The sequence below is a fragment of the Myotis daubentonii genome, chromosome 5, assembly GCF_963259705.1.
Source record: "Myotis daubentonii chromosome 5, mMyoDau2.1, whole genome shotgun sequence".
Classification (NCBI taxonomy): Eukaryota; Metazoa; Chordata; class Mammalia; order Chiroptera; family Vespertilionidae; genus Myotis; species Myotis daubentonii.
Window position 1 is genome coordinate 7,883,205 of NC_081844.1, and position 16,133 is coordinate 7,899,337.

Below are 16,133 nucleotides of genomic sequence, written 5' to 3' on the forward strand. Positions count from 1 at the left end.
TTGAGAGAGAGTGGGAGAGAGATGTTTATGTATTGCTCCACCCATTTATACATTCATTCATTGGTTGACTTTATAAATAATATTTATTTAGTGCTTAATAATGTAAGCTTTTTGTTGTTGTTGGATATTTTTTCCATTGATTTTTAAAGAGAGTAGAAGGGAGGGGGGAGAAAGAGAGAGGGAGGGAGAGAGATAGAGACAGAGAGACGGAGAGAGAGAGGGAGGGAGAGAGATAGAGACAGAGAGAGGGAGAGAGAGAACACATTGATTCGTTGCCTCTCACATGCAACCCAACCGGGGCTGGGGATTGAACCTGCAACCAGGTACATGCTCTTGACCAGGAATCAAACCTGCTACCCTTTGATACACAGGCCAACACTAATCACTGAGCACACCAGCCATGGCTCATTGGTTGATTCTTATATGTGCCCTGACTGGAAATCAAATCCACAACTTTGGTGTACTGGGAGGACACTCCAACCAAGTGAGCTACCTGGCCAAGGCTTGCCTATAGATTTTAGACTTGCCAGCCCCCACAATCATGTGAGCAAATTCCTTGGAATCAATCTCTTTCTGTATACATACACATGCTTTTGGTCCCATTTCTCTGGAGAATCCTGAGGTATACACTGAGGTATTTCCCTGTCTCTCCTCCAATCCTGGCCCACTGCCAGAAATCTTGCATTCTTTCCTCTAATTATCTCTGATCTCAGACAAAATGTTAACCAAATGGTCCCTACCTGTCAAGGAGGACTTCAGGTAACTCACTGTGTCTCTTTCAGGTTAACAGGAATTTTTGACTGAGAGAATTATTTCCTGAGGGAGAATGAATGTCAAGGGCAGCTTTGATTTGCCAGAGTCCTAGATTATTGATCATCTGGCTGGTTTTGATGTTATTCCTCCCTTGAAAGGATCAGATCCTTGATAATCATTGTAGTGAATTGAATGGGGCCCCCATGAAGATCTGTTCATTGGAACCTCTGATTGTCACCTTAATTGGAAGAAGGGTCTTTGCAGATGTAATTAAGTTAAGGATTTTTAGATGTGATCATCAGGATTGCTTGGGTTGGCTCTAATTCCAATGATGTGTGTTTCTAAGACACAGAGAAGTGTCATATGAAGACAGAGGCAGAGTTTGGAATAATGTGGCCACAAGCTCTGGGATGCCTGGCACTACCAGAAGCTGATGTGACAAATTGCTACAAACTTGGTGGCTCAAAACAACAAAAATGTATTCTCTCATAGTTCTGAAGGCCAGAAACATGAAATCAAGGTATTTAAGGCAGTAGGGACAGATGCCTCGTTGCCTTCTCCAGCTTTGTTGGCACCAGCAGACCCTCAGCTTATGATCATGCCACTGTAGTCTGCCTCCATCTTCATATGGCTATCTCTTGTATATCCTCTCTTCTGTCATGTTTACTCATCTTAGAAGGACATCTTTCATGGGACTTAAGGCTCACCCAGGTAATCCAGGGTGATCTATTCTCAAGATCTTTAACTGGATCACATCTGAAAAGGCTCTTTTTCCAAATAAGGTCACATCCATAGGTTCTAGAGGTTAGGACATGGACTTATCTTTGGGAGGGGGGTGGTACACAACTCAACACACTGCACGTGCCTTCATCCCCAACCAGTTTCCCAGTGTCTTCTCTTCCTCTCCCTGGGGCCATGTTTCAATCTTATTTTGTTTTTTAAAATGTTTTTTATTGACTTTAGAGAGAGGAAGGGAGAGGGAGAGAGAGATAGAAACATCGATGAAAGATAATCATCGATCGGCTGCCTCCTGCACTACTCCTACTAAGGATTGAGCCGCAACCTGGGCATGTGGGTGTATTGAACTGTGACCTCCTGGTTCATAGGTCAATGCTCAACCACTGAGCCACACTGGCTGGGCTCAATTTAATTTTATATGCAGGTTGTGATTATTACTACTGCCTGCTTATAATAGGTTCTCAGAAATTTTGAATGAATGTTCTCTCTCCCAAGGTTATTTGCTATAACATGGGATTTGTTCCTAAGAGTGAAGCCTATGAAACTCTTGGGGTCTTCGTCGCTACTCAAGGAGGAGGGAATCACAGGAAGGGCACACAGGAGCCGTGGCCACTGGTCTGAATGGTCCTGCATTACTCAGCTGATCAACCCTGGAGTCATGATATCTGGACCTTGACCCAGGTGCTCACAAGCCTCACGTTCTAATGCTTTCTGGCTCACCAGAAAATTGCATGAGGCAAATTGCTTTTTGTAAAAACCTCCTTCCTTGAATCTTGACTTTTTATAATGTGCTTCTGTGCTGAGAGCTATGTGGAAGGGCTTGGGAGACAGGCTCCCAGATTTTGTGGATAAACTATGTGATGATTAGAAATGCATGAGAAGCCTGGCCAGTGTAGCTCAGGGGTTGAGGGTAAACCCATGAACAGGGTATCAGGGATCAATTCCCCGCCAGGGCACATGCCTGGGCTGTGGGCTCGATTCCCATTAGGGGGGCATGCAGGAGGCAGTGGATCAACAGTTCTCTCTCATCATTGATGTTTCTATCTCTATCTCTCCTTTCCTCTCTCTGAAATCAATAAAAACATATAACTAAAAGAAAAAGAAAAAGAAAAGAAATGCATGAGAAGGCCTGTTGCCTGGGAGGGGGAAAATGGGTCAGATACACGTACCTTGGCCTAAATTACTTCACGTTTTATGAGCCTCTGCACTTGATTTGCTTCAAAACGAGAGGCTAGAAACAGTTACCTGACTCTTATCTCCTTGGGGTGTAGGAGCCTGCCTTTCTTGTGAGTGTGCCACTTTGCTGAGAGTTGTTTGCAATGTGGCATCAGGAAGATTCCATGCCCACAAAAAGTGGGCCTCATGGAAAAGTGCTCCAATCGTATTAAAGTTTTGGTGAATACAGCCAAGTAAATTGATGTGCTCAATATATTTCTCTTTTTTAGACAATGAAGAATTTGCAAACATAAACCATCCAAAAGACACTTGAAGGTACTACAATTCTAAAACCCAACTCTGTGGGTGTTCCCACAGCTGTGGACTGGAGAAAACATGATGGGTGACTGCTGTTGAAGACCAGGTATCTACTGTCAGCTCCACTTCTCGGGATTAGAACACAAGTTTACTACAAACTGAGGAAGTTAATCATGGATGGGAACTGCAGCATTGCCACTTCCTGTGGCCTCATGAGATGTTCATCTAAAGCAGGTGTTTAATGACTACAGTCTAGTGTTTCACACCATTCCTCGCACTTCCATTCACTTTATTTTTTAATTTACTATTATTATTTTAATGTATTTTTATTTATTTCAGAGAGGAAGGGAGAGGGAGAGAGGGATAGAAACATCAATGATGAGAGAATCATCGATTGGCTGCCTCCTGCACGTCCCCTACTGGGGATCAAGCCCACAACCCAGGTATGTGCCCTGACCAGGAATCGAATGGTGACCTCCTGGTTCACTGGTCGATGCTCAACCACTGAGACACACTGGACAGGCTCCATTCACTTTAGACTTTTATGAGTCTCCTAAAACAAGTAGAAGAAATGGATACTCTCTGTTGTAGACAGAGGAAATTGGGTACAGACAGGGTCTCTAAAATCACTTGGCATCCAGCCCCATCACCTGCAACAACCAACCAAAACCAGGCTAATTCCCTGAGGGTGAAGAAGGATGTCTCCAAAGATGTTCTTTAGGGTGGAGTAGGGGGGTTGTCTGTGGTTACAAATGTTTAGGATTTGAAGGCCGATGCATGAGAACATCCACCTGTGACAGAGAAATGCTTTGTCTAACTCCAGATTGTTCAAACCTGCTTTGTTTTGCATATAGACAAGCTAATCATTAGAGGAATTCTACTTACAGCTTGAGTTTTTACAAAAGCAGCCCCTCCCATTCCCCCTACCCTTGACATAAAAGAAGCCTGAACTTAGTACTTTCTTAAGATGAATTTGAGGAACTACTAGGACTCCCATCTTCTCAATCATTAAACCTTTCCCGCCCAGTGGTTGACCATTGACCTATAAACCAGGAGGCCATGGTTCAATTCCCAATCATGGCACATGCCTGGGTTGAGGCTCGATCCCAGTAGGGAACATGCAGGAGGCAGCTGATTGATGATTCTCTCTCATTATTGATGTTTCTATCTCTTTCCCTCTCCCTTTTGCTCTGAAATAAAAAATATATTTTAAAAGTAAAAAATAAACCTTACTCTAAACTGACATTTTAAAAAATTATTTTTTTTAATTTTGAGAGAGAAAGGGAGAAGAATCGAGATATGAACATATTGATGAGAAAGAAACATCAAAAGACTGTTTCCTGCACACCCTCTACTGGGGATTGAGCCCGAAACTTGGGCATGTGCCCTAACCAGGAATCAAACTGGTGACCTCTTGGTTCATAGGTAGATGATCAACCACTGAGCAACACTGGCCAGGCCAAATTCTGACATTTTTAGTTTTGACTTTCTAAAGCATCAGTACATGGGCTTTGGGCCAGTAACACACCTGTACACATTCCTTCCCAGTGTTGGACTGGATTATTTAGATAATCTGCACACTGGAGTCACAAAGCTGACTGGTGGGTCCCTCTGCAGTGCCCACCACTGTGCACATGCAGAGTGCCCCAAATATGAAGCCACATATCCATAAGGAGGTGTCCACCATCTTTGAATAAAATCCTAAGAACAAAGGCTGCTTTGGTCTTCTAGTTCCTAATTGTGTAATCTCCTTAGCTGCCCCAAATTGCAGCTTGTCAAAAGTACTAATGAGAGCAGGTATTCATAGGAAACTTGCATTCCAGGGTACATGCAGTTCTCATTGGGCAGCATTTCTGTGATACCAGCAAGCTGGTGTCCTTAAGTGAACAAGCCCTGGTGGTCTGCAGCCAGCACAGAAGGGCAATAGGGGCGGTGAGAAAGATGCCTAGGTTTCAATCTCCAGGAGGGGCGCATGTGGGAGGCAGCTTGAGTTTCATGGCATGGGGCATCAACATGAAACGTGCTAAGAATCCTGGACAGCTCAGCTTAGCTCAAGGTGACTGGCTGAGAGCTGGCTGCACCCTAGTCCACAGAGGGAGGGCATGGAAGCTCTGGCTTTCGAACACCCCTCCCGACATCGCCCAGTACATCCCTCCCTTTTTGCTGTTCCTTGGTTGTATCTGTTATAAAAACTAACCATAAGGATAACACTTCCAGTGAGTTACTGGAAGTCATTGTAGTGAATAATCAAAGGGGTCTTTAGAACCCCCGTTTGTAGCCATCTCAGCATTAGTCCGTATGGCCCCCAAGAAACCTTACTGGCATTTGAAGTGGGGTATCTTGTGTAGGACTTCATCTTCATTCTATGGGATCCAATGTTCTCCCAGATCATTAGTGTAAGGATGAAACTGAGTTGTTGTGACACCCAATTGGTGTCAGAGTATTGGCATGAGGACAGCACAGGCTTTGCTTGGCACTTGGCAAGCTAGCTTCTAAGGCCCTGCTCTGGCAGGAGCCAGTGCCTCTCAGGAAGGCAGACCAGACAAGGTATGCCTTATACGTCACATAACAAGGTTCCACTTCATTTCAGACTTTGTCAACAGGAACACGATGAGGTCTCCATCCTTGGTGACTAGTAGTGGGGAAAGTGTTGAGAGGTGCACCAGGTATCTCCTCCTGACAACATGGGTCTGCATTCACCCTCTCTGAGCCCCAAGACTGCCTACAAGCCACCGGGCTAATTTGTTATAAGACAGAGTGTGTGTAAGCCAGAGGTCTCTGCTATTAACAGCAGCAGCTAGGTGAAAATCCCCACAGGGATGGAAGACTGCCTTAAGAATGTTGGGGCCCTTGATCTTCCCATCTTGGTGGCCATTTTTTTATTTTTATTTTTAATTAAATCTTTATTGTTCAGATTACAGTTGTTCCTCTTTTTCCCCCCATAGCTCTCCTCCATCCAGTTCCCACCCCACCCCCTGCCCTTACCCCTCCCACTGTTTTCATCCACAGGTGTACGATTTTTGTCCTCTTCCTGTACCCCCACACCCCTTTCCCCCCAATTGTCAGTCCACTCCCTTTCTATGCCCCTGGTTCTATTATATTCACCAGTTTACTCTGTTCATCAGATTTTTTATTCACTTGATTTTTAAATTCACTTGTTGATAGATACGTATTTGCTGTTTATAATTTTTAACTTTACCTTTTTCTTCTTCCTCTTCTTAAAGAATACCTTTCAGCATTTCATATAATACTGGGTTGGCGGTGATGAACTCCTTTAGCTTTTTCTTATCTGTGAAGCTCTTTATCTGACCTTCAATTCTGAATGATAGCTTTGCTGGATAAAGTAATCTTGGTTGTAGGTTCTTGGTATTCATCACTTTGAATATTTCTTGCTACTCCCTTCTGGCCTGCAAAGTTTCTGCTGAGAAATCCGCTGACAGTCGTATGGGTACTCCCTTCTAGGTAACTGACTGTCTTTCTCTTGCTGCTTTTAAGATTCTTTCTTTGTCTTTTGCTCTTGGCATTTTAATTATGATGTGTCTTGGCATGGTCCTCTTGGTTTCCTTTTGCTTGGGGTTCTCTGTGCTTCCTGGACTTGGAAGTCTATTTCTTTCACCAGGTAGGGGAAGTTTTCTGTCATTATTTCTTCAAATAGGTTTTCAATATCTAGCTCTCTCTCTTCTTCTGGCACCCCTATAATTCGGATGTTGGTGTGCTTGAAGTTGTCCCAGAGGCTCCTTACACTATCTTCATATTTTTGGATTCTTTTTTCTTTTCTGGTTGGGTATTTTTTGCTTCTTTGTAGTTCAAATCTTTGACTTGATTCTTGGGATCCTCTTGTCTGCTGTTGGATCTCAGTATATTATTCTTTATTTCAGTCAGTGTATGCTTAATTTCTAGTTGGTCTTTTTTCATATCCTCCAGGGTCTCACTAAATTTATCGGCGGTTTCTAGAAAATTCTTGAAAAACCTTATAACCATGGTTTTGAACTCTATATCCAGTAGTTTGCTTTCCTCCATTTCTGTCATTTGTGACCTGTTTCTTTGTCTCTGCATTTTTTATGCTTCCCTATGTTGGTAGAGTGGCTTTATGTGCTAGGTGTCCTATAGGGCCCAGTGGCTCAGCCTCCCCAATTACCTGAGGTGGACACTCTTGTGGGCTTTGTGCATAGTCTTGTTATAGTTAAACCTTGATTGTTGTAGCTATCACTGGGAGGAATTGACCTCCAGGCCAATTGGCTGTGAGAATCAGCTGTGTCTACAGTGGGAGAACTTCTGTGCTGAAGACACCATTCTGGGGCAAGACTTGCTTCAGTGGGGCTTTGGTGCTCACTGAGTCTGCCCCCTGAGTGTGTCCCTTATGGATCTGAGGAGTTGTAATCTGGATGGTCCCATTCTGACCACTAGGTACACTGGCTCTTGGATCTCTAAGGAGGTGCTAATTTAGCCTCTTCCTGAGGCTACCCAACAGGAGCTATGAAGAGATCTGCAGATTCCCCTTCCTTGTTTGGGGTTTGGAGGTGCCCAGATGAGGCCCAACTGTGAAGCAATGAAAGCTGCTGTGGGGCCTTGGGCCTTCTCTTGGAAGTTCTGGTTCTGTCTGGCCCAGCTGCAGTTTGTTAGGTAATTTTCAGATTGCAAAGGGCCAGCCAGGCCTTTCATATGCAAAAGCCTCTGTGCACAGCTTGGGTGGGGCGGGGTCTCAGGGAATCAACAGGGTGGAGCAAGCAGCTATGGCTGATCCTCAGGCCTGCCCTAAGAGGCCCCGCATCTCAGTGTCCCGGTAATCACTGCAAGTACCTCTGAGAGAAAGCCGCCCTCGAGTTCCGAGGTCTGCCCGCTGCCAGACAGTCCAGTTTCTCCCCTGATGAGTCTGGGTCCTCAGAGACTCACCTGGAACTGGAGTTCAGAGCAGTTGAGGGCTTGTGACTCCCTCCCTATTCAAAAAGACAGCCGTGTCCTCAGTTGCCAGCCCTTGCTGCGTGCGCCTCCGTACCTCTGGACTTTACTTTGGCAGTTCCTCTGAGTCTCAGTGTGCTTTTCTCTTTCCTTCTAGTTTTAGAATTTCCACTCAGCCAGCCTTCCTGTAGTTCTGGATGATGACCATTTTGTCTTTTAGTTGTATTTTTTTTAAAAAATATATTTTATTGATTTTTTACAGAGAGGAAAGGAGAGAGACAGAGAGTTAGAAACATCGGTCAGCTGCCTCCTGCACATCTCCTACTGGGGATACGCCCGCAACCCAAGTACATGCCCTTGACCGGAATCGAACCTGGGACCTTTCAGTCGGCAGGCCAACGCCCTATCCACTGAGCCAAACCGGTTTCGGCCTTAGTTGTATTTTTGAAGTTGTTGTGTGAGGTAGCAATTTCCGGTGTTTACCTATGCTGCCATCTTGGTTTCTCCCGGTGGCCATCTTTTTAAAAAATATATATTTTTATTGCTTTCAAATAGGAAGGAAGAGGGAGAGATGGAAACATCAATCATGAGAATCATTGATCAGCTGCCTCCTACACACCCCCCACTGGAGATCAAGCCCACAACCCGGGCATTGGAATCCAGCCTTGATTGGAATCGAACCTGGGACCTTCAGTCCGCAGGCCGACACTCTATCCACTGAGCCAAACCAGCTAGGCCTTAGTGGTCATCTTTGCTGGAGCACCAAGTTCTGTGCAAATTTAGTGAATGCACATCTGGTCAGACTTTTGGCTTTTTGAGCACAGAGGGTTAGTGAAGCCTTTATAGCATGGCCACAGAGTATCATCCTAATTTTTTTAAAAGCCAAGCTATTTTAGATAAATGGGATAACCAGACGGGAGACCAAGATAAATATGGTTTACCTATCCTCAGCCCCCACTCCCCCAACTGGGTGGGTCAATGTTTGCTGAAAATGCAAAGTGCTGGTAAAATTTCCGCAAGTTTATACTCTTTCTCACTCAATCTTCTTCTGGGAAAACACTTAAAAATATCCAGAAATATGCCTGGATGGTGTGGCTCAATGGTTGAGCGTTGACCTATGAACCAGGAGGTCAGAGTTTGATTCCTGGTCAGGGTACATGCTGGGATGCTAGCTCAATCCCCAGTGTGGGGCATGCAGGAGGCAGCCGATCAATGATTCTCTCTCATCACTGACGTTTCTATTTCTCTCTCACTCTCTGAAATCAATAAAAAAAAAAAAATTAAAAATCTAGAAATCTCACTCTGAATTTACCTTCAGTGGGCTGGAGGCAGGTCCTGTCTCTTCTCAGAGCACACAGACACATTCAAAGGGGCTCCAGCTTAATTTGGATGGAGTAGACTTACCCTGACTCTCAGATGTGCCTTTTCTGACCAGCAACATTTTCTAGGCAAGTGTTCCAGCCCCTCCATATTTTGACAAGATGTAGCAACATAAGTTATCACCAAATCCCCTACATTACACTCTGAACTCTGCTTCTGGCAGAAAGGGAAAACCATTTTATGGGAGAAAAGTGACAGACTACCAAAAGTTTTATTTTGGGTGAAGGTTTTTTAATAACCTTTACTAACTTAGGCTCTTTGGGAGAATAAAGACCACACTCCACAGTGGACTATATCACTAAACATATAGCCCATTACTATTTTGTGGCCTACATTACAAAAAAGAAATGGGAAAAAAAAGTGACAGACGGATATCCAAGGCAGGCGTAGACTCATACCTTCTCACCACTGGTCACATCACTCAGCTAGGGGGAGAGGTTGGGAGAAAGGATATAGGACAATGGTGAGGTCAGGTTAACCAGCTATAGTGTGACAAGGAGTACCCCAGGTGTAGTGACTTCCTCTGTACTTTGGACGGGGGTCAGATCAGGTGAGCAGGCCATCTATCTGAGGCTTAAATGTGCCACAAGGTGAAGTCTGACACCCAGAGGACTATTTTCATCCTTATACCTCAAGCTTACCTTGTCAGGCCAATCAACTACGTCAGCTGTGCAGCACATTACTTTTTAAACTACATGGAAAGTCTAACATGAATATTAATTCAGCAAGTTAATTTTTATTATGTACTTATGAGTTTGTGGAAACACTGTCCAGAGTTCCAAGGAAGAGAGAGGGCAGATGCTTCTCAGATGTGGGCCTGCACTTCCATAGTAAGGTGGAGATGTAGCTCACCTGCCTGCCCATCCCCCAGGGAGGGAGTAAGTGGTCAGTTCTCCGGTGCCTGGAGGAGCAGGTAACCCCACTGGCCTCTTTGGAATGGGATGAACGGGATTTGAGCTACATTACCCTGGAGGGCTTCTGAATCCTAAGTGATTGACCTTCCAATTAGGTAGGTACTAGGTGTATTGGGTCAGTGAGTGGGGGGCTCCCCACAGTATTTGGTGGGGACTCAAGACACAGTCACATCCCCTTGGTGTTTTTTTTAATTTAGGATCTGGTTTTACAGGTAAGACACAACAGTAAATGGGGCAATGTTCCTCCATTAGACTAATGTCTGAAGCAGATGGAGAACCATCTTCCAGCTGACAAGCCCTTGAGCAAGAGTGTATGAGGGTGGGGCAAATGTATAACCTGGCTTCTATTTGGAATTTCCTCCTCAATAGCCTTAAAGATTCACTTTCCCCCTTTTCCTGGCAGATCAATAAGAGGCAAACTATTTAGAAATGAAGAACCCCAATATTTATTTTTTGTTCAGGGTATGACCTAACAGTTTTATTGCATTTACTGCTCCTCAGGATGCAGGGATGTCTACAGTAATCAGAATTATAAAACCTGTGGCTCTTCCATTGGGTTTGATGGCATCTCATGTGACAATATAGATGACAAGGAGCCTGGCTGCCTACTGATGGATATACAAATAGCACAAAATGTCCACCTGGTGGCTTTGAATCAGCTACTGCTACTCCATAGTCCCTGTGCTTTCTTGACATTGAGCCTGGCCGATATTACCAGTCTTCCAGGAACAGTAAGACCATGGTTTTCGTTGCTTGAGATTTCACAGCCAATGGTCACTCCCAATCCAGAACTCCAGGCCACGCACTTTCAAAGCTATGCTGCTTCCAGTGGAACGGACAGCAAGCCAACCACAGCTTCTGTTGACTCATCTGTTAATCAGGGATGACCAGATAATTGCAAGACTATCTGCTGTTGTGGATTGAATTGTCTCCCCACCACCCCAAATTCATATTTATGTCCTAACCCCAATACATCAGAATGTGGCCTTTCTTAGAATATGGTCATTGTGGATGTTACTAGTTAAGACAGGAATATACCGGAGTAGGCATGGGGGCCCTGATCCAATGTGGTGTCCTCATAAAAAGGGGAAATTTGGAGACAGACATGTACACAGGGACACGACATGAAGATGAAGGCAGAGATGGGTTAATATTTCTACAAGGAACATCATCGACTGCCAGCACCACCAGCAACTGGGGGAGAGGTGTGGAACAGACCTTCCCTTACAGGGAACCAACCCACTGGCCTCTTGACATTGGACTTCCAGCCTCTATAACTGAAGCAATATATTTCTGTTGCTCTAAGTCACCCTGTTTTTGGTATTTTGTTAAGGCAGCCCTAGCAAATGAATATGAACAGCAGACTAAGTTACTATGTATGAAGAGCCCAACCTCACAGGAGGTTTTTTCCACTGCCCCTCATCCAGACAACAGAACCCCCCACTGGGGCTGAGCTCCCCATTCCCGAACACAATGGGACGAGCAGGGGAACTTAAGTGCCTTTCGAATGATGACAACTGCTTCTACCCCACAACCATTTACCGGGTCCTTCAGGTACAAAGAAATGACATTTGAGCAGGGTGTGCAACAAATAAAATGTGGGCATTGCCCTCAGTGAACTCAAAATCCCTAATAAGCAGCTGCCTTCGCAAATAAAAGTATGACACAATTCTCCTTCGCAAGCAGCTGTACAGCGCCCCAGAGGCTTCTGACCCTGACAGGGCTGCCTGGTAACAGCGGGTGTTCTTTGGGTCAGCTGGTGACATGGCAGGATTGGTGTGCCTGGCCTTGCTGCCCACATGCACTCCCTGCCTTTTTCTCGCCCACAGCTTCTTGCTCTCAGATGGGAAGTACAGTCACCCTAGAACCTTAAGATACGGGCAGGGGTTCAGACAAGGCAGCATGGGAGTATAGTGAGTTGGTGGCAAGGGACAAACCCCAAATGGTCACTGCAGTTGGGGCAGTCCAGTCCCTTAGACCGCTTGGGAAGCACTGGACAGGGCTCTCCTCTGACCCAGAAACACCGGGCGAGTCCAAGCTGGTTATGCACCTCCCTCCCTGCTTTTTGGCACAGCAGAGACAAAAGAAATGCTCAGTTGATCACTATCTCATTTCTACCTGAGAGCGAAGGGTGGGAAGGTGAGGTCTGTCCAGGGGCAGGTACGTCCCGGGAGTGCCTGGCGTCAGTCAGTAAGAGTTGAGAGCCTGCTTGGAGCGGCGTTTCATATGCAGGCGCTGGTGGCGCAGGAGGTCGGAGTTGTGCAGGAAGCTTTTGACGCAGTACCGGCACCGAAAGGGCCGTGCCCGGTCCTTACCGTGCACACTGCTGCGGTGCCTCGCCAGGTGTTCCGGTCGCTGGAACAGCTTCCCGCAGTCACAGCACTGGATGCTCAGCCGGGCCCGGCCCTCAGCCAGCGATGCATCAGGCCCCCCACCTGTGGACTCTGCCGCCCCCTGCTCGCTCGCAATCACCGGCAGGGGCCCGGTGGGCGGCAGGTGGACCCGCCTGTGGCAGAGCAGGTGCGAGTTGAGGCGGAAGCTCTTCCCGCAGGCGCCGCACCGGAAAGGTTTCCGGGCCTCGTGGGCTTCCAGGTGCCCGTCCAGGTCCTCGCTGTCACTGAACAGCTCCCCACATACCGAGCACTCGTGCAGCTTCTCCTGCTCCCTGCGGCTGCGCAGGTGTCGGATGAAATTGACCCTCCAGCGGAAGACCTTGCCGCAGTTGGGGCACACATAGGACTTCCCAGAGGTGTGCACCTCGCCCCCCACAGACAGGCCATTCTGCTGAGGCATGGGGGTGCCGTTTTGCTTCCCCAAGGGGCTCCGTGTCTCATTTGTGCAGTAGGGGCCCAGTTGGGAGTCTTCATCCCCAGAGCTGGATAGGACGATCTCGATGGTCACCTCCTCATCCAGGCTGTTCTTAGGGGGCGGTGGGTCATCTCCAGCTGCAGGAAGGCAATGTGGAAGTCACTTAGAGTGGCTGATGGAATAGGTATGACATTGGGGGTTATGGGGAAAGGGTGAATGTATTTTGAATGTGAGGACATGAACTTAGGGGATCCGAGGGTGGAGTGCTAAGGGCAGAACTGCATCCCCCCAAAATTCCTATTATGCTTAAGTCATAACCCCAAATACCTCAGGATGTGACTATATTTGGAATTAAGGTCTTTCAAGAGTCAAGTTAAAATGAGATTATTAGAGTGGCTTGTAAGCCACCTGGCATCCTTCCAAGAAGACATTAAGAAACAGACACGTGGAAGCTCAGGGAGAAGACAGCCGGCCAAGGAGACTTGCTGCAGGAGAAGCCCCTTTTGATACCTGGACCTCAGACCTTCAGCATTTTGAGAAAATCAATTTCTGTTGTTTGAGCCTCCTTAGAAGACTAATACAGTGCATACAGGACGACAACCCCTCAAATCAGCTAAAGTGACAAAAAATAAATGCAATTTCTAAAACGGGGCATAAACAACCCTTAGTGCTCCTGTGGGCCATTTACACAATGTTAGGAATTATTGCTAGGTGAGGTGGGATTCAGCAGTGAGCTCCAAACACCAGAGAAACAGTAAAATCAGGGAGTGATGAGTATAGAAGGGGGTGTGTGGGGGGACACAAACACTGAACCCCGTGACAGGTACTCTTGATGTTTTCACTCTGCCCCTGGGGCTCCTGAACAGAAGTCGCTGACCCGGGGTGCACCGTGACAGGCCATGGGTGTCAGACTGAGGATCTGAATGTGGGCTGTCAAGCCCCAGGTTCGGGCTTGACTCCACATTGCCTAGCCATAGCCTGCCTTTTCTGTGAAGTCAAAATTATGGGTCTAAATCTGTTGCATCTTATTTGCACATAATCCCTCGCATTTTTCTTTTCTTTCTTTTTTTAAAAATTTTATGTATATTGTTTCGGCACATTTGTTTTTCACAGTTTTAAAATGCAACACATTTATTCATCTCCTTTTTGGTTTTGTCTTACAAGAAAGCTTCCCCATCCTAACATTGTAAGAATATATCCTTTTTTTTTTTTAAAATATATTTTATTGATTTTTTACAGAGAGGAAGGGAGAGAGATAGAGAGTTAGAAACATTGATGAGAGAGAAACATCGATCAGCTGCCTCCTGCACATCTCCTACTGGGGATATGCCCGCAACCCAGGCACATGCCCTTGACCGGAATCGAACCTGGGACCTTTCAGTCTGCAGGCCGAAGCTCTATCCACTGAGCCAAACCGGTTTCGGCAGAATATATCCTTTATAATGCCTTTGTCTTTTGTTTTTCACTTCTGGCTTCCTAGCCTCCCTGCTTTTCTCTTCAATCCCTCCAGCTCACAGGGAACCACCCATCATCCATCCCCAGGCCACGCACAGCATGGCCACAGGCTTCAGTATCCCCAATCTCCCGACTGAGCTCAATTCCCTTGACACGTTGGGCAACTTTCTTTCTCTTTTAAATTTTTTTCTGTAAAACAGAGCTAGGAATCAGAACTGCCTTTTGGGGTTACTGTTGAAGATTACACATGATTTAATACATATGCAGGCACCCACCCTGTATATCATGAGGCTGCTATGGGCAGGCAGAGGCCAGAGAAGGCCGGAAGTGCACATGTGGCAACAAGCATTCATCTAGCCCCACTGAGATAGCCACCCTCATCCTGGGGAGGGGCCATCCTCAGTTATGCAAGGCCACTCTCAGCCTGTTGCAGGCACCTGAGAAAACCAGGAGTGAGGGAGCTCAAAGTTTTGGGGAAGGGTCTATTCTCCTTCTGGATCTGTTGTAAATGTAGAATTCCTTTTGTCTACACGTGACGGGGTGAACAGAAATAGCAGGGAGCCCTGCACAGAGCTAGGTGGAATTACCACAATGCTAGACAACTCTTTTTTTTTTTTTTTTTCTGAATCTTGGCTTCACCCCAGAATCATCTGGAGAATTCTTTTTTTATTTTTTAAATTATTTATTGTTGAAAGTATTATGTCCCCCATTGACCCTTTCCAACCTGGCCCATTCCCCCCCCCCCCCCAGGTCTTCAGCACCCTACTGTTTGTGTTATGCATATATGCATACAAGATCTTTGGTTGATTACCTCCCACTTACCCATTCTCCCCCACCTTCCCTCTGACATTCCACACTCTGTCCCATGCTTCCATGTCTCTGGATCCACTCTGTTCATCAGTTTCTTTTGTTAATTACATTCCATATATGAGTGAGATCATGTGATACTTGTCTTTCTCTTAACTTATTTCACTTAGCACGATATTCTCCAGGTCCCTCCATGCTGTCTCAAAGGGTAAAAGATTCTTATTTTTTACTGCTGCATAGCATTCCATGGTATAAATGTACCACAACTTTTTTATCCACTCATCTACTGATGGGCACTTGGGCTATTTCCAGATCTTAGCTATTGTAAATTGTGCTGCTATAACATAGGGGATGCATACATTCTTTGCCAGACAACTCTTGCTCCAAAAGGCATCTTGGGTAAAAGACTGTACATGAGTCAGACCCCACAGCTGTGGAAAGTCTCATCACACAGTGGGTTTGAGTATGAACCAGAGACTAATATAATACTGTATGTCAACTGGAATTTAAAAAAAGAACCAGCCGAAATCGGTTTGGCTCAGTGGATAGAGCGTCGGCCTGCGGACTGAAGGGTCCCAGGTTCGATTCCGGTCAAGGGCATGTACCTGGGTTGCGGGCATATCCCCAGTAGGAGATGTGCAGGAGGCAGCTGATCGATGTTTCTCTCTCATCGATGTTTCTAACTCTCTATCTTTCTCCCTTCCTCTCTGTAAAAAATCAATAAAATATATTTAAAAAAAATAAAAATAAAAATAAAAATAAAAAAAGAACCAGTGACTCAGGTTTGGTGTCTGGAAGAACACCTTAACCCCAAGGACATTAAAGATGGCCACACTGTCCGCTAGTGTGGCTCAGTGGTTGAGCATCAGCCCATAAACCAAGAGGTCACTGGTTTGATTCCTGGTC

General features: G+C 45.9%; 1 protein-coding gene and 1 non-coding gene across 8 annotated transcripts in view; one reads left to right on the forward strand and one right to left on the reverse strand.

Annotated features, from left to right (window-relative positions):
- Positions 1 to 215: 215 nt before the first annotated feature.
- ZNF496 (zinc finger protein 496) overlaps positions 216 to 16,133 on the reverse strand; it is a 73,495-nt gene continuing 57,577 nt past the window's right edge. For 5 of the 7 annotated variants that reach the window (XM_059695828.1, XM_059695829.1, XM_059695826.1 and 2 more), the window contains one exon: positions 9,453 to 13,102. In XM_059695828.1, the coding sequence (XP_059551811.1) occupies positions 12,345 to 13,102 (758 nt within the window). In that variant the 3' untranslated portion in view covers positions 9,453 to 12,344. Of the gene's footprint in view, positions 3,756 to 9,452; positions 13,103 to 16,133 lie in introns of those variants that run through there. The other 2 variants (XM_059695832.1, XM_059695831.1) reach the window with 2 other exon arrangements.
- On the forward strand, positions 9,443 to 9,579 carry LOC132236311 (small nucleolar RNA SNORA4). Its single transcript, XR_009453253.1, has one exon. It is a non-coding gene; the product is annotated as a small nucleolar RNA SNORA4 (small nucleolar RNA).